The sequence below is a fragment of the Oncorhynchus gorbuscha genome, linkage group LG17 (genome assembly GCF_021184085.1).
Source record: "Oncorhynchus gorbuscha isolate QuinsamMale2020 ecotype Even-year linkage group LG17, OgorEven_v1.0, whole genome shotgun sequence".
Classification (NCBI taxonomy): Eukaryota; Metazoa; Chordata; class Actinopteri; order Salmoniformes; family Salmonidae; genus Oncorhynchus; species Oncorhynchus gorbuscha.
The window spans coordinates 38346123-38362121 of NC_060189.1; the positions used below are offsets into that span (position 1 = coordinate 38346123).

A 15999-nucleotide genomic window follows, 5' to 3' on the forward strand; every position below is an offset into this window, starting at 1 on the left:
GTTTTGACCTGAGCCCTTGGGATGCAGTCTCTCTCACCTCTTCCATCCCGGGGAAGTGCTCCAGGAACTGGGACACGTAGGTCATGATGGACTGCTCATCTGGAGGGTTAATGGTCACGTCTGTGGAGATGGAAATGTGGGAATGATAACAGAGGGACTTAAGATCAACTAGTGGTAAATCTTCTAATACACTCTGATTGTACAGCATAATTGTAGCCCATTCCCAGATCTCTTTATGCTGTCTTGTCAACTGCTATGGCCGTTGTCATGTCAACTATTTTGGCAAGACAACGTCCATAGCAGTTGGCTATACAGCCATAACAGATCTGGGATCAGGCTGGAATAATAGCCCCTTGTGGCAATTAATAAAGTCTCAATTCATTGAATTGGTTTGAATTTAACTGAATTGAATTGAATAATTTACCCTCTGGTTCCAGTAGTCTGGGTATGCCCAGGCTATAGTGGGCTGTCCTGAAGGCATCCTCTAGGTTCTCCCTAGCTGTCCTCAGCAGAGCTCTCCTCATGTCCACCAGGCTGGGGTCAATAGACTTAATGACGGCCAGGAAGGCCAGCCCACTGGTCCAGCTCTTCCCAAAGTCCTGCACCGCCACACCATACCTGACAAGACAAGACTCGGCAAGTCAGCAACATCTGACACTAACACTTGAACATGATTGCAGTCAAACTTTCAAACTTGTGTGTATTACAGAATTTTCACAGGTTTATCAAATACCATATCCTATTTGTGAGTTTGTCTCTTATGAATATGAGAGCTGTCCAATCACAACTCACTTCCTGGTGCGTCTCTGGACCCACTGCAGGAGCGTCTTGATGGCTTTCCCATGATCCCTCATGGCGATGGAGCGTGGCCTCTCATCGGAGGGCGTGCTGGAGTGGGAGTTGTCGGAGTCGGAGCTGGTGGGGAGCGAAGAGAGGCTGGAGGACGAGGGGAACTGGCTCTTAATGTTCCCTGTCAGCTCCTTGATCTGAGAGAAGGAGGAAGACTCAGCACTTATTTCATTACTTAATATCTGAGAGAGAGAGGGCGGAGGGAGAGCGAGAAAGGGAGGAGAGAGAAGAAAGAGACAGTATAGAGAGAGATTTTACCTGGAAAAACAGGATAATATTCCAGATGAGTCCGAGAACGATGGAAGAGTTGCCATCGGCGACATCTGCAGCGTCAATACTGACCAGCTTCACCTGTGCAGGTAATCACACCCAGGTAAACAATCCAACCAATCAACAGGATATTTAGACAGTGGTGTGCTGGTGCTCCTCCCAATTTGAAAAAAATTGCTTCAGCTATAAATATCATTGAAGGGAATAAAGCTGAACCTTCTTCTATAATTTCAGGATGTTTATTAGACACTTCCCTAAATATGTGATTGGTGATTCATTGGTGATTGGCTGTGATACTCACATTTCTTTCCTCTAGGAAGGTGAGGACCTTTGCGATGTTGTTCAGTCTGAAGATACGATGTGAGGACTGTTTCCATCCATGAAGCTGGAGGACACCGACCATACAATAAACAGCTGGATGAATTGTTAGCCACCAAAATCGAACTCAAACACAATCTTTAATACATAACTTCTCCATATCTAGCATAGCCATGGGCTGCCTCCCAAATGGCACCCTATCCCTTACATTGTGCACTACTTTTGACCAGGGCCTTTTGACTAGGAAATAGGGTGTCATTTGTGACGCAAGCGAATGAATCAACAAAGCCTCACTAACATCTGAATACTGTGAGGATGTTGTAATATTGTTGGTGGAAATCTCACCAGCTTGCATCCGGACAGTTCCTCCAGCAAGGCCATGAGTATTCTTCCATCCTGGATATCTCTGAACAGGTCGTTTACCTCCATCGGAGGAGTGCACTGAAGAGAGGAGGAGTGGAGAGTTAATCTTTCAACAGACCTGATGATGTTAAAAACACATTTCAGTCTTCCTTTGATGATGCTATTGCGCTGCAACCACTAAAAGTGGGTGTGTCTGATGTCTGACTTAAGTGCACATGTAGCATAAGTAGTGGAGTAAAACGACCATTGACATTTCTCTGATGTTGGTTTTATGCTGGCTGGTAGGACTGCCAATAACTGTCAAAAGATGGATCTTATCAGTATAATGAGCAGTCCGTCAAAACAGCTATTAAGTAATAGCTATGACATCGAACCGAACCATGCATGAACCAATCTCTCTACATCTGAACGCTTACTTGAGAGTGGGAGTGAGCAAAACTTTCCATCGAAACCCAGCGGACAAATGTATGATTGTCGATTAGTGGGTCAGAGATTTGATGTAACGCCAGACAGTGTGTCAGAGAAGAGAGGTTCATTGTGTGAGAGAAACAAAGACTTAATCACTATTTGGACCCTCTCTCTCTCTCAGTCAGCCTCATGCCTCTGCTCTGTTATCATCTCATCTCTCTGTCGCCTGAAACCTTAGAAGCACAAAACAGCCTTGCCAATGCAAACAATGGTGTAAGGCTAGAGTAGTGAAACTCACTGAATGACTAATGGCAGAGGTGTGTGTGTGTGTGTGTGTGTGTGTGTGTGTGTGTGTGTGTGTGTGTGTGTGTGTGTGTGTGTGTGTGTGTGTGTGTGTGTGTGTGTGTGTGTGTGTGTGTGTGTGTGTGTGTGTGTGTGTGTGTGTGTGTGTGCGTGTGTGTGTGTGTGTGTGTGTGTGTGTGCGTGTGCGTGTGCGTGTGTTTGTGTGACTTCGTGAGCGAGAGAGAGCAGAGGAGGTGGGGGTGAAGGGAGGGTGAGATAAAAAAAAAAATATGTAAACAATTTGTGAGCACAAGTGTATGTGTGCTTGAGAGTGGAGGGAACACAGAACGGCTGAGGGTACGTGTGGGTTAGCAGACAAAGAGAACGTATGTGGGGGCCTTTTCACCATAGTTCCTTGGTAATTTGTTCAGGAATGCTATTCATGTAAATAAAGCAGTTCTTCAAATTACACAGTGCAATCTGAGAAGAAATAGTACAAAAAAGGCCTATGGCGATTATTCCATGCCAGCATGTCCCAAAAATATTTTTGCATCTTAGACTGTTCTGGCAATTCTCACATAAAAACTTAATTGGGAGAAAGGATGTTTGATATGTTAATTACTTTTGTAACAAACCATTTTTTATCCTGATAAAAGGAGCCATGTTAGGCACTCTTCAGACCTATACGTGCCCCCTATAAGACCCAATAATCAGGGAACTGTACATCATACAGACAACACCTTAGGGTCATAATACTCCTAATACTGTGCTATAAAATATGGAGTATCGCTACATTCTGAAATACAATTTAACACGTTCATTTATTCAACATTAAAACTATTAATATTATTATCTCAAAAGTACCCTTTTTGATTTTGTTCATTTTTAAACATATTATTTTAAACAATATACTCTACACGTAAGTCAAATTTACAGTGGGCTCTCTCCTACTTTTAAAGTCATGAGCAATTTTATGAGCGCCACCAAAACAGTGAATGGGAAAATGGATTTAAAGGGAACTCCCTCTGCTGGTGATTTGCTGAATGTGCAATCCTACAGGAGGGTTGTGATTGGTTAATGATCTATAATGGTAATTTGTACTTATAAAATGTATAATTTCTTCAAAGTACCAGAGAACCCACTCTGGAAATCTGATGTCTTTAAAAAGTATATTGTTCCAAATAATATGTCTAAAAATAAATAAGAATTTGTTCCTAACTGACTTGCGTAGTTAAAAAAATAAAATAATAATATGGTTCAATCAAGCCAAATGTCAACAAACCTTTTCCCTCGTCAGTGTAGTTTCACGACAAATTGGACAAAATCATAGCATGTTGCCATGCAAAATGTCAGAATTGCCTCCGCAAAATCCTGGAGGGACTGATAATGACACTAAGATGTTGTCTGTGCCATGTACGGTTCACGGATCATAGGTTCTTACAGGAGGCATGTATAGGTCTAAAAAGGGCCTATAGAAATTGCCACTTTCATCACAATTTTCCCAAAAATACCAAATGTAATAAAAATGTTCAACGTCCTTCCTCCCAATAAAGATTTTAATGTGAATTGCCAGAAAAATCTGTGATACCAGAACTATTTTTGGGCCATGCTGGCATGGAATCGCCCTATTACATCTAATCTAGCACTATTTGCATATACAGTCTGCTCCACTATTCCCTATATAGTGCACTACTTTTGACCAAAGCCCTATGGGCACTATATTAGAAAAAGGTTGCAATTATAGATGCAGTCCCACAGTACCACCTGTACATCATTAAGTAGAAGTAAATCTACTCTAGGGCAGACAGATAGCATCTACACATTCTATCAGATTAGCATTTACCGACAAATTAATTTTTTACACGGTCTCTCTCTGCATTAGCAGTCTCCATTGATCATTTATAGGGTAGAGGGAGAGGCTACAACTCAGTTTGTGTGAGGGACAGACTCAAAGTGTTGTCAGAAAAAGGGCAGTAAAATTTAAATGAGATGCTTCGGAAACGTAAAATAACCCAGGTTTAGGAATAAGTCTATACATACTCCAGTTTGTGGTGTTGGGTAAGATATGCTTATTTTGAGGCTGGATTTTTTGGGGGGAACTGTAGCAGGGTTGGGGTCAATTCCATTTCAATTCAGTCAATTCAGGAAGTAAACAAAAAATACAATTGTTTTTTTTCTTCTCATAGAGCTATGAGGAAAATTGGAATTTCATTTTCAATTAAAATGGAATTGACACAAACCCTGATCTGTAGACTGACTTACCTTCTCTAAATGCAGATTCATCCATCGTGTGAACGTCCTCTTCTGAACGACCTCTCTTTCAACTGCAAGAGAAAAGCAACAGAAACACAGAGGAGGATGTGAATATGGTGGCTGTGAATAAAAGATGGGAATACAGAGAAGAGACCAGCAGCATCAATACTGACTCATGTAAGACAACAGCCTCATCTACTACCAGTTAGCATCCCAAATAGCCCCGTTCCCTATATAGTGCACTACTTTTGACCAGGGTCCATAGGGCTTTGGTCAAAAAGAGTGTACTACATAGGGAATAGATTGCCATTTGTGACACACCCCAGTCGTTAATCAGCAAGACCTCTACCCTGCAGTCATGACCTGTCAACACACCATTGCAACAAGGGGGTGCACTTAGCATGCAAACACACACATGCAACCCTCGCATGTGAACCTTTGCATGAACATACAACATCACACATGTACATGCTCACATGCATACACCACACACACACACACACACCAATTTATATGCAATTATATTTTATTTCACCTTTATTTAACCAGGTAGGCAAGTTGAGAACAAGTTCTCATTTACAATTGCGACCTGGCCAAGATAAAGCAAAGCAGTTCGACACATACAACGACACAGAGTTACACATCGAGTAAAACAAACATACAGTCAATAATACAGTATAAACAAGTCTATATACGTTGTGATATATTGTATTGATTTTCATACACAATACGGTGAAGCTAGTTGGTGAATCATGGTCATATCTTGCATGCTCACTCCTTGGCTATTTTTAAAAACCTCTTAACCTGTGTGTCGTTGTGCATTAAATGTATCACTGGAGTACCATCCAAAAACCTCATGAATATCTTTCCTCATTTCCTAGCCAGAGGAGTGTGATTCTACGGCTATTTCTCTTGGATTGAAACTTTGGTACTAGGATGTAAATACGCAGACTTAACACCCAGAGTTGTCTGTATTGCGAAACTGACGATCATTATGTGTCTACCTGTCCATTAAAAGGACTAGGCTCTTCAGTAGGTACGAGTACTCTGGTGTAACATACAGATCATTTTTCTTCTCCCCTTACTCGCACCCCTCTCCATGCCATCCTGCTGTGGGTCGACCAATCAAAATCTCTCTGGGTTTTTGCCTCTGGGGCCGACGAGAGTTTCATGGATGCCACCCTGGTGTCTGAGCTGGGCATCCTCACTCAGCCCCTCTCCATTCCCATGGACGTTAGAGCACCGAATGGGCGCTCTATAGGAAGGGTCACCCACAATACCACTCCTATCCACCCGTGTGTATCTGGGGACCACAGTGAGTCTATACAGTTTATGCTCATCAAGTCTCCTCAGGTTTCCATGGTATTAGGGTTTTCTTGGCTCCAGTGCCACAACTCCTTATCAACTGGACTGCTGGAGCCCGATCTGCTATGCCCATTGCCTGAAGTCCCCGGGTAGTACCAGGAGGTTTTCAGCAAGGCCCGGGCCACTTCGCTTCCTCTGCATCGACCCTATGACTGCGGGATCGACCTTCTCCTGGACACTACACCACCCTGGGGACGCCTGTATTCACTGTTAGGTCTGGAGACCATGGTTATGGAGACGTACATCGAGGACTCCCTGGCAGCAGGGGTTATCCGTCCTTCTGCCTCCCCGCCGGCGAAGGGTTCTTCTTTGTGGAGAAGAAGGACAAAACCATGCGCCCGCGCATCGACTACAGGGGCCTCAATAACATCACGGTTAAGAACCGCTACCCGCTACCACTCATCGCGTCGGCTTTCGAGCCGCTCCAGGGGGCCACTACCTCTCTAAGTTGGACCTCTGGAACGTCCACCACCTGGTACGGATACGGGAAGGTGACGAGAGGAAGACAGCCTTCAACACTGCTAGAGGACACTATGAATACCTGGTGATGCCATTTGGTCTGATCAATGCTCATGCTGTGTTCCAGGTCCTGGTTAATGACATTATCCGCGACATGTTGAACCAGTTCGTGTTCGTCTACCTTGACGACATCCTCGTCTTTTCCCGCTTGGCTCAAGAACACGTTCTCCACATCCAACAGGTCCTCCAGCTTTATGTCAAACCAGAAAAATGTGAATTCCATCACTCCACAATCTCCTTCCTTGGTTACATCATAGCTGCTGGGAATGTGCAGATGGATCCCGGAAAGGTAAGAGCGGTGGTGGATTGGCCTCAACCCACATCCAGAGTGCAGCTACAACGCTTCTTAGGGTTTGCCCATTTCTATCTCCGTTTTATCCGGGGTTACCCTGGACCTTACGCACCGCTTCACCACGAATCCCATATTGATCTATCCGGACCCATCCAGTCAGTTTGTGGGGGAGGTAGACGCGTCGGATGTCGGAATGGGAGCCATCCTGTCCCAGGGCTCTGCCCTGGACCTTAAGCTACATCCCTGTGCCTTCTTTTCCCATCGTCTTAACGGAGCGGAATCATGATGTGGGGAATCGAGAACTACTTGCAGTGAAGATGGCATTGGACGAGTGGAGACACTGGTTAGAGGGGGCGGAACTTCCATATATAATGTGGACGGATCACAAGAACCTGGAATATCTCCGCACCGCCAAGTGTCTCAACTCCAGGCAAGCTCGATGAGCCCTGTTGTTCACCCGGTTCAACTTCACTATCTCCTACCGCCCAGGGTCTAAGAATGTTAAGCCAGGTGCGCTTTCATGCTGCTATAGTCATGCATCTACACCCTTGGACCACGAGACCATCCTTCCTACGTCGTGCCTGGTGGCTACCCTCGTCTGGGGAATAGAACCAGGTCCGTGAGGCGCAGCATTCCCAGTCGGACCCTGGAGGGGCTCTGGCTAACCGGATGTTTGTCCCAGACACTGCCTGTACTGTCTGTACTCAGAACAAGACTCCCCGGCAAGCTCCGGCTGGTCTCCTTCAACCTCTTCCTGTCCCTCACCTGCCCTGAACACATATATCTCTGAACTTCGTCACTGGTGTCCCTTTATCTGATGGAAACACCACTATCCTCACAGTGGTGGACAGGTTTTCCAAAGCCGCCCATTTCATTCCCCTCCCCAAGCTACCTTCTGCCAAGGAGACAGCCCAGCTCTTAGTGCAGCACGTCTTCCGGATCCATGGACTTCCGGTGGAAATGGTCTTTGACCAAGGTCCTCAGTTTTCGTCCCGGTTCTGGAAGGCATTCTGCACACTCATTGGGTCGTTGGCCAGTCTGTCCTCCAGGTTTCATCACCCACACAGCAATTTGTGTGGGTGGAGTATGCCCGGAACACCCTTCGCTGCTCGACCACTGGGCTCTCAACCCACGGAGCACTCGAAGGGCATCAGCCCCCATTCCACCCAGAGATAGAGGAAAAGGTCAACATACCCTCGACCCAGATGTTTGTCTGCCGCTGTTGGCGTACCTGCCCCTCTGGGTACAGTCCCACAAACTTTCCCCTCGTTTTATCGAACCTTTCCCCATCGCCAAGATCCTTAGCCTCTCTGCTGTTTGCCCCGCACCCTCTGTATACATCCCACATTTTATGTATCAATGATTAAACCTCTGTCTCACAGCCTTCTGTCTCCACTTTCCAGGCCCACCCCTTCCCCCCGTCTCATCGATGGCCATCCGGGATACACGGTGAGGTGTCTCCTGAGTGTTCGACCTCGGGGCAGGGGATCCCATGTTTGATTGGGAGGGTTATGGTCCAGAGGTGCTCAATCCCCGCTAGGAACATCCTGGACCCAGCCCTCATCGCTGAATTCCACTGCCGGCACCCCGGTTAACCAGGTACGTGCCCTGTTAGGACGCCAGGTAGCATCCCCAGAGGGGGGGTAATGTCACACCCTGATCTGTTTCACCTGTCTTGTGCTTGTCTCCACCCCTCTCCATTTCCCCAATTATCCCCTGTGCACTTATACCTGTGTTTTCTGTTTGTCTGTTGCCAGTTTGTCTTGTCTCGTCAAGCCTACCAGCGCGTTTTTTCCCCGTACTCATGTTTCTCATTAGTTCCTATTTTCTAGTTCCCCCATTTTTTGACCATTCTGCCTGCCCTGACCCAGAGCCTGCCTGCCGTTCTGTAACTCTTGACACTGCCCTGGATTACTGACCCCTGCCTGCCCTGACCCTGAGCCTGCCCGCCATTCTGTACTTTACGGACTCTGCCCTGGATTACTGACTTCTGCCTGCCCTTGACCTGTCTTTTGCCTGCGCCCTGTTTGTAAATAAATATTTGTTATTTCGAACTGTCTGCATCAGGGTCTTATCCTGAGGTCTGATAGACATAGGGAAAAGACAGACAGTCATACTGTGAGTAGTAATTAGACAAAAGGAGAGACAATCAATAATGTGGTGGTCCTTCTGTAGCTCAGTTGGTAGAGCATGGCGCTTGTAACGCCAGGGTAGTGGGTTCGATTCCCGGGACCACCCATACGTAGAATGTATGCACACATGACTGTAAGTCACTTTGGATAAAAGCGTCCGCTAAATGGCATATATATATGTCCCAACCTGGTCCCAGATCTGTTTGTGCTCTTGCCTACTCTATTTTCAAACCAAACATGATAATTTCATAAGGAGTTGGCAAGAGAGCAGAAACAGACTGGCAACCAGGCTAATAACGTGCCATATTAAGAAAAAAATTGCCAGCAGCAATGAAATCGTCATCCTTATTCATTCTCAAAATACCATTCGTGTTCATGACAACCTCATTTGCCATGACCAGCCACCAGGCAATTCTCAGTATGGGGTCATCTGTTCATTCCTCTGGTGTGTGTTTGTTCTAAAATGAGGCATTTACTCACAGATGTAGGAGTTCCTTCACCCCATTCAGCAAAACACAAACAGCTGACTCCAGCTGAGACACAGAAGTACTGCTCGTCCTCATATCCAAACAAAGTTTCATCTGGAGTTTGGACACTGTTCTTTGCTGCTCTATTATTTTTTTTATCCCCGGATTCCCACCGCAAACGGAACATTTTCAGCTGGATCTTCACAACTAGCTAACTAGCTAACCGCAACCCCGGATGATTACTCCTGGCTAGAGTTTCCACCCACTTAGCTTGAAGCTAGCCCGGCCAGAGCTCCTGTGCTACCACCGAAGCATACTCCTGGGCTACAATATCCGGACCCACGACCGGTCTATCGATGTCACCGCATGAAGAGGCATAAACAGACTCACCCCATCGCGACGCCCCCCAAAGGGTAACTTTCTTGCCCTTGCTATCTCCTAGCTTGCTAATTCGGCCTGCTAACTGCTAGCTTGTTTAGCCCCGGTCTGCTATCTGCTACCTTGTTTAGCCCGGGTCCGCTAACTGCTACCTTGTTTAACCCCGGCCTACTAACTGTTAGCTTGTTAGCACATGCCTGCTAACCGTCTGAATCGCCGCGACCCAAACACTCACTGGACCCATATTTACTTTCAATCTCTTTTCGATTTTTTATTTGTTTATACCTTCTGGTAACCTGCCTCACCCAATGTGATACGGAATCACTATTATTTAAAAATTTTAGAACACACTCAAGAACCTCCAGAAGCTAACCAGCTAACTAGCTACAAGCTATTTAGTAATTGTTAGCCACTGTTAGCGGCTTTATTTTTGGCACAGCCAGACAGTTTTTTTAAATATATATTTTTTTTAATAATACTCGCCAGTCCAGCTTCCCTGCCCCATCCACCGCTGCCCCCTGGACACTGATCACTTGGCTACATAGCATTACTCCATTCTGCTTGTTTATGTCTTATCTGTCGGCCCCAGCCGCACTCAGGCTCTGTGTGTAGTTAATCCGACCCTCCCTGCCTAGTCAACGCCATTTTACCTGCTGTTGTTGTGCTAGCTGATTAGCTGTTGTTGTCTCACCTACTGTTTTAGCTACTGTTTTAGCTAGCTCTCCCAATTCAACACCTGTGATTACTGTATGCCTCGCTGTATGTCTCTCTCAAATGTCAATATGCCTTGTATACTGTTGTTCAGGTTAGTTATCATTGTTTTAGTTTACAATGGAGCCCCTAGTTCCACTCTTCATACCCCTGATACCTCCTTTGTCCCACCTCCCACACATGCGGTGACCCATTACAACCAGCATGTCCAGTGATACAACCTCTCTTATCATCACCCAGTGCCTGGGCCTACCTCCGCTGTACCCGCACCCCACCATACCCCTGTCTGCGCATTATGCCCTGAATATATTCTACCATGCCCAGAAATCTGTTCCTTTTATTCTCTGTCCCCAACGCTCTAGGTGACCAGTATTGATAGCCTTTAGCCGCACCATCATTCTACTCTTCCTCTGTTCCGCGGGTGATGTGAAGGTAAACCCAGGCCCTGCATGTCCCCAGACACCCTCATTTGTTGACTTCTGTGATCTAAAAAGCCTTGGTTTCATGCATGTCAACATCAGAAGCCTCCTCCCTAAGTTTGTTTTACTCACTGCTTTAGCACACTCTGCTAACCCTGATGTCCTTGCCGTGGAAGGCCACCAAATATTCTGAGATTTCCATACCCAACGATAACATTTTCCGTCAAGATAGAACTGCCAAAGGGTGAGGAGTTGCAATCTACTGCAAAGATAGCCTGCAAAGTAATGTCATACTTTCCAGGTCCATACCCAAACAGTTCGAACTACTAATTTTGAAAATTACTCTCTCCAGAAATAAGTCTCTCACTGTTGCCGCCTGCTTTACCGACCCCCCTCAGCTCCCAGCTGTGCCCTGGACACCATTTGTGAATTGATCGCCCCCCATCTAGCTTCAGAGTTTGTTCTGTTAGGTGACCTAAACTGGGATATGCTTAACACCCCGGCAGTCCTACAATCTAAGCTAGATGCCCTCAATCTCACACAAATCATCAAGGAACCCACCAGGTACAACCCTAAATCTGTAAACAAGGGCACCCTCATAGACGTCATCCTGACCAACTGGCCCTCCAAATACACCTCCACTGTCTTCAACCAGGATCTCAGCGATCACTCCCTCATTGCCTGTATCCGCTACAGAGCCGCAGTCAAACGACAACCCCTCATCACAGTCAAACGCTCCCTAAAACACTTCTGTGAGCAGGCCTTTCTAATCGACCTGGCCCGGGTATCCTGGAAGGACATTGACCTCATCCCGTCAGTTGAGGATGCCTAGTCATTCTTTAAAAGTAACTTCCTCACCATTTTAGATAAGCATGCTCCGTTCAAAAAATGCAGAACTAAGAACAGATATAGCCCTTGGTTCACTCCAGACCTGACTGCCCTCGACCAGCACAAAAACATCCTGTGGCGGACTGCAATAGCATCGAATAGTCCCCGCGATATGCAACTGTTCAGGGAAGTCAGGAACCAATACACGCAGTCAGTCAGGAAAGCTAAGGCCAGCTTCTTCAGGCAGAAGTTTGCATCCTGTAGCTCCAACTCCAAAAAGTTCTGGGACACTATGAAGTCCATGGAGAACAAGAGCACCTCCTCCCAGCTGCCCACTGCACTGAGGCTAGGTAACACGGTCACCACCGATAAACCCATGATTATCGAAAACTTCAACAAGCATTTCTCAACGGCTGGCCATGCCTTCCGCCTGGCTACTCCAACCTCGGCCAACAGGTCCGCCTCCCCCCTCCGCAGCTACTCGCCCAAGCCTCTCCAGGTTCTCCTTTACCCAAATCCAGTTAGCAGATGTTCTGACAGAGCTGCAAAACCTGGACCCGTACAAATCAGCTGGGCTTGACAATCTGGATATAAGCTTATATATATATGTATATATAAGCATATAAGCATCTCTATTTCTGAAACTATCCGCCGCCATTGTCGCAACCCCTATTACCAGCCTGTTCAACCTCTCCTTCATATCGTCTGAGATCCCCAAGGATTGGAAAGCTGCCGCAGTCATCCCCCTCTTCAAAGGGGGAGACACCCTGGACCCAAACTGTTACAGACCTATATCCATCCTGCCCTGCCTATCTAAGGTCTTCGAAAGCCAAGTGAACAAACAGGTCACTGACCATCTCGAATCCCACCGTACCTTCTCCGCTGTGCAATCTGGTTTCTGAGCCGGTCACAGGTGCACCTCAGCCACGCTCAAGGTACTAAACGATATCATAACCGCCATCGATAAAAGACAGTACTGTGCAGCCATCTTCATCGACCTTGCCAAGGCTTTCGACTCTGTCAATCACCATATTCTTATCGGCAGACTCAGTAACCTCGGTTTTTCGGATGACTGCCTTGCCTGGTTCACCAATTACTTTGCAGACAGAGTTCAGTGTGTCAAATTGGAGGGCATGCTGTCCGGTCCTCTGGCAGTCTCTATGGGGGTGCCACAGGGTTCAATCCTCGGGCCGACTCTTTTCTCTGCATATATCAATGATGTTGCTCTTGCTGCGGACGATTCCCTGATCCACCTCTACGCAGACGACACCATTCTATATACTTCCGGGCCGTCCTTGGACACTGTGCTATCTAACCTCCAAACGAGCTTCAATGCCATACAACACTCCTTCCGTGGCCTCCAACTGCTCTTAAACGCTAGTAAAACCAAATGCATGCTTTTCAACCGTTCGCTGCCTGCACCCGCACGCCTGACCAGCATCACCACCCTGGATGGTTCCGACCTTGAATATGTGGACATCTATAAGTACCTAGGTGTCTGGCTAGACGGTAAACTCTCCTTCCAGACTCATATCAAACATCTCCAATCGAAAATCAAGTCAAGTGTCGGCTTTCTATTCCGCAACAAAGCCTCCTTCACTCACGCCGCCAAACTTACCCTAGTAAAACTGACTATCCTACCGATCCTCGACTTCGGCGATGTCATCTACAAAATTGCTTCCAACACTCTAAAAAATCAAATCAAATCAAATTTTATTTGTCACATACACATGGTTAGCAGATGTTAATGCGAGTGTAGCGAAATGCTTGTGCTTCTAGTTCCGACAATGCAGTGATAACCAACAAGTAATCTAACTAACAATTCCAAAACTACTGTCTTATACACAGTGTAAGGGGATAAGGAACATGTACATAAGGATATATGAATGAGTGATGGTACAGAGCAGCATACAGTAGATGGTATCGAGTACAGTATATACATATGAGATGAGTGTGTAGACAAAGTAAACAAAGTGGCATAGTTAAAGTGGCTAGTGATACATGTGTTACATAAGGATGCAGTCGATGTTGTAGAGTACAGTATATACATATGCATATGAGATGAATAATGTAGGGTAAGTAACATTATATAAGGTAGCATTGTTTAAAGTGGCTAGTGATATATTTACATCATTTCCCATCAATTCCCATTATTAAAATGGCTGGAGTTGGGTCAGTGTCAATGACAGTGTGTTGGCAGCAGCCACTCAATGTTAGTGGTGGCTATTTAACAGTCTGATGGCCTTGAGATAGAAGCTGTTTTTCAGTCTCTCGGTCCCAGCTTTGATGCACCTGTACTGACCTCGCCTTCTGGATGATAGCGGGGTGAACAGGCAGTGGTTCGGGTGGTTGATGTCCTTGATGATCTTTATGGCCTTCCTGTAACAACGGGTGGTGTAGGTGTCCTGGAGGGCAGGTAGTTTGCCCCCGGTGATGCGTTGTGCAGTCCTCACTACCCTCTGGAGAGCCTTACGGTTGAGGGCAGAGCAGTTGCCGTACCAGGCGGTGATACAGCCCGCCAGGATGCTCTCGATTGTGCATCTGTAGAAGTTTGTGAGTGCTTTTGGTGACAAGCCGAATTTCTTCAGCCTCCTGAGGTTGAATAGGCGCTGCTGCGCCTTCTTCACGACGCTGTCAGTGTGAGTGGACCAATTCAGTTTGTCTGTGATGTGTATGCCGAGGAACTTAAAACTAGCTACCCTCTCCACTACTGTTCCATCGATGTGGATAGGGGGGTGTTCCCTCTGCTGTTTCCTGAAGTCCACAATCATCTCCTTAGTTTTGTTGACGTTGAGTGTGAGGTTATTTTCCTGACACCACACTCCAGGGGCCCTCACCTCCTCCCTGTAGGCCGTCTCGTCGTTGTTGGTAATCAAGCCTACCACTGTTGTGTCGTCCGCAAACTTGATGATTGAGTTGGAGGCGTGCGTGGCCACGCAGTCGTGGGTGAACAGGGAGTACAGGAGAGGGCTCAGAACGCACCCTTGTGGGGCCCCCGTGTTGAGGATCAGCGGGGAGGAGATGTTGTTGCCTACCCTCACCACCTGGGGGCGGCCCGTCAGGAAGTCCAGTACCCAGTTGCACAGGGCGGGGTCGAGACCCAGGGTCTCGAGCTTGATGACGAGCTTGGAGGGTACTATGGTGTTGAATGCCGAGCTGTAGTCGATGAACAGCATTCTCACATAGGTATTCCTCTTGTCCAGGTGGGTTAGGGCAGTGTGCAGTGTGGTTGAGATTGCATCGTCTGTGGACCTATTTGGGCGGTAAGCAAATTGGAGTGGGTCTAGGGTGTCAGGTAGGGTGGAGGTGATATGGTCCTTGACTAGTCTCTCAAAGCACTTCATGATGACGGAAGTGAGTGCTACGGGGCGGTAGTCGTTTAGCTCAGTTACCTTAGCTTTCTTGGGAACAGGAACAATGGTGGCCCTCTTGAAGCATGTGGGAACAGCAGACTGGTATAGGGATTGATTGAATATGTCCGTAAACACACCGGCCAGCTGGTCTGCGCATGCTCGGAGGGCGCGGCTGGGGATGCCGTCTGGGCCTGCAGCCTTGCGAGGGTTAACACGTTTAAATGTCTTACTCACCTCGGCTGCAGTGAAGGAGAGACCGCATGTTTCCGTTGCAGGCCGTGTCAGTGGCACTGTATTGTCCTCAAAGCGGGCAAAAAAGTTATTTAGTCTGCCTGGGAGCAAGACATCCTGGTCCGTGACTGGGCTGGATTTCATCTTGTAGTCCGTGATTGACTGTAGACCCTGCCACATGCCTCTTGTGTCTGAGCCATTGAATTGAGATTCCACTTTGTCTCTGTACTGACGCTTAGCTTGTTTGATAGCCTTACGGAGGGAATAGCTGCACTGTTTGTATTCAGTCATGTTGCCAGACACCTTGCCCTGATTAAAAGCAGTGGTTCGCGCTTTCAGTTTCACGCGAATGCTGCCATCAATCCACGGTTTCTGGTTAGGGAATGTTTTTATCGTTGCTATGGGAACGACATCTTCGACGCACGTTCTAATGAACTCGCACACCGAATCAGCGTATTCGTCAATATTCCCATCTGACGCAATACGAAACATGTCCCAGTCCACGTGCTGGAAGCAGTCTTGGAGTGTAGAGTCAGCTTGGTCTGACCAGCGTTGGACAGA

The 15999-nt window shown here is 46.9% G+C and overlaps 1 protein-coding gene across 1 annotated transcript in view; it reads right to left on the reverse strand.

The window, feature by feature from the left end:
- The window catches only part of LOC124001775 (calmin-like), a 48251-nt gene that overhangs the window by 11067 nt on the left and 21185 nt on the right, over positions 1 to 15999 (reverse strand). The window contains exons 2-8 of the mRNA XM_046308825.1: positions 4753 to 4814; positions 1783 to 1878; positions 1421 to 1504; positions 1108 to 1200; positions 793 to 986; positions 425 to 618; positions 38 to 120 (exon numbers count right to left, since the gene is read on the reverse strand). Of these exons, the coding sequence (XP_046164781.1) occupies positions 38 to 120; positions 425 to 618; positions 793 to 986; positions 1108 to 1200; positions 1421 to 1504; positions 1783 to 1878; positions 4753 to 4814 (806 nt within the window). The remainder of the gene's footprint in view (positions 1 to 37; positions 121 to 424; positions 619 to 792; positions 987 to 1107; positions 1201 to 1420; positions 1505 to 1782; positions 1879 to 4752; positions 4815 to 15999) is intronic.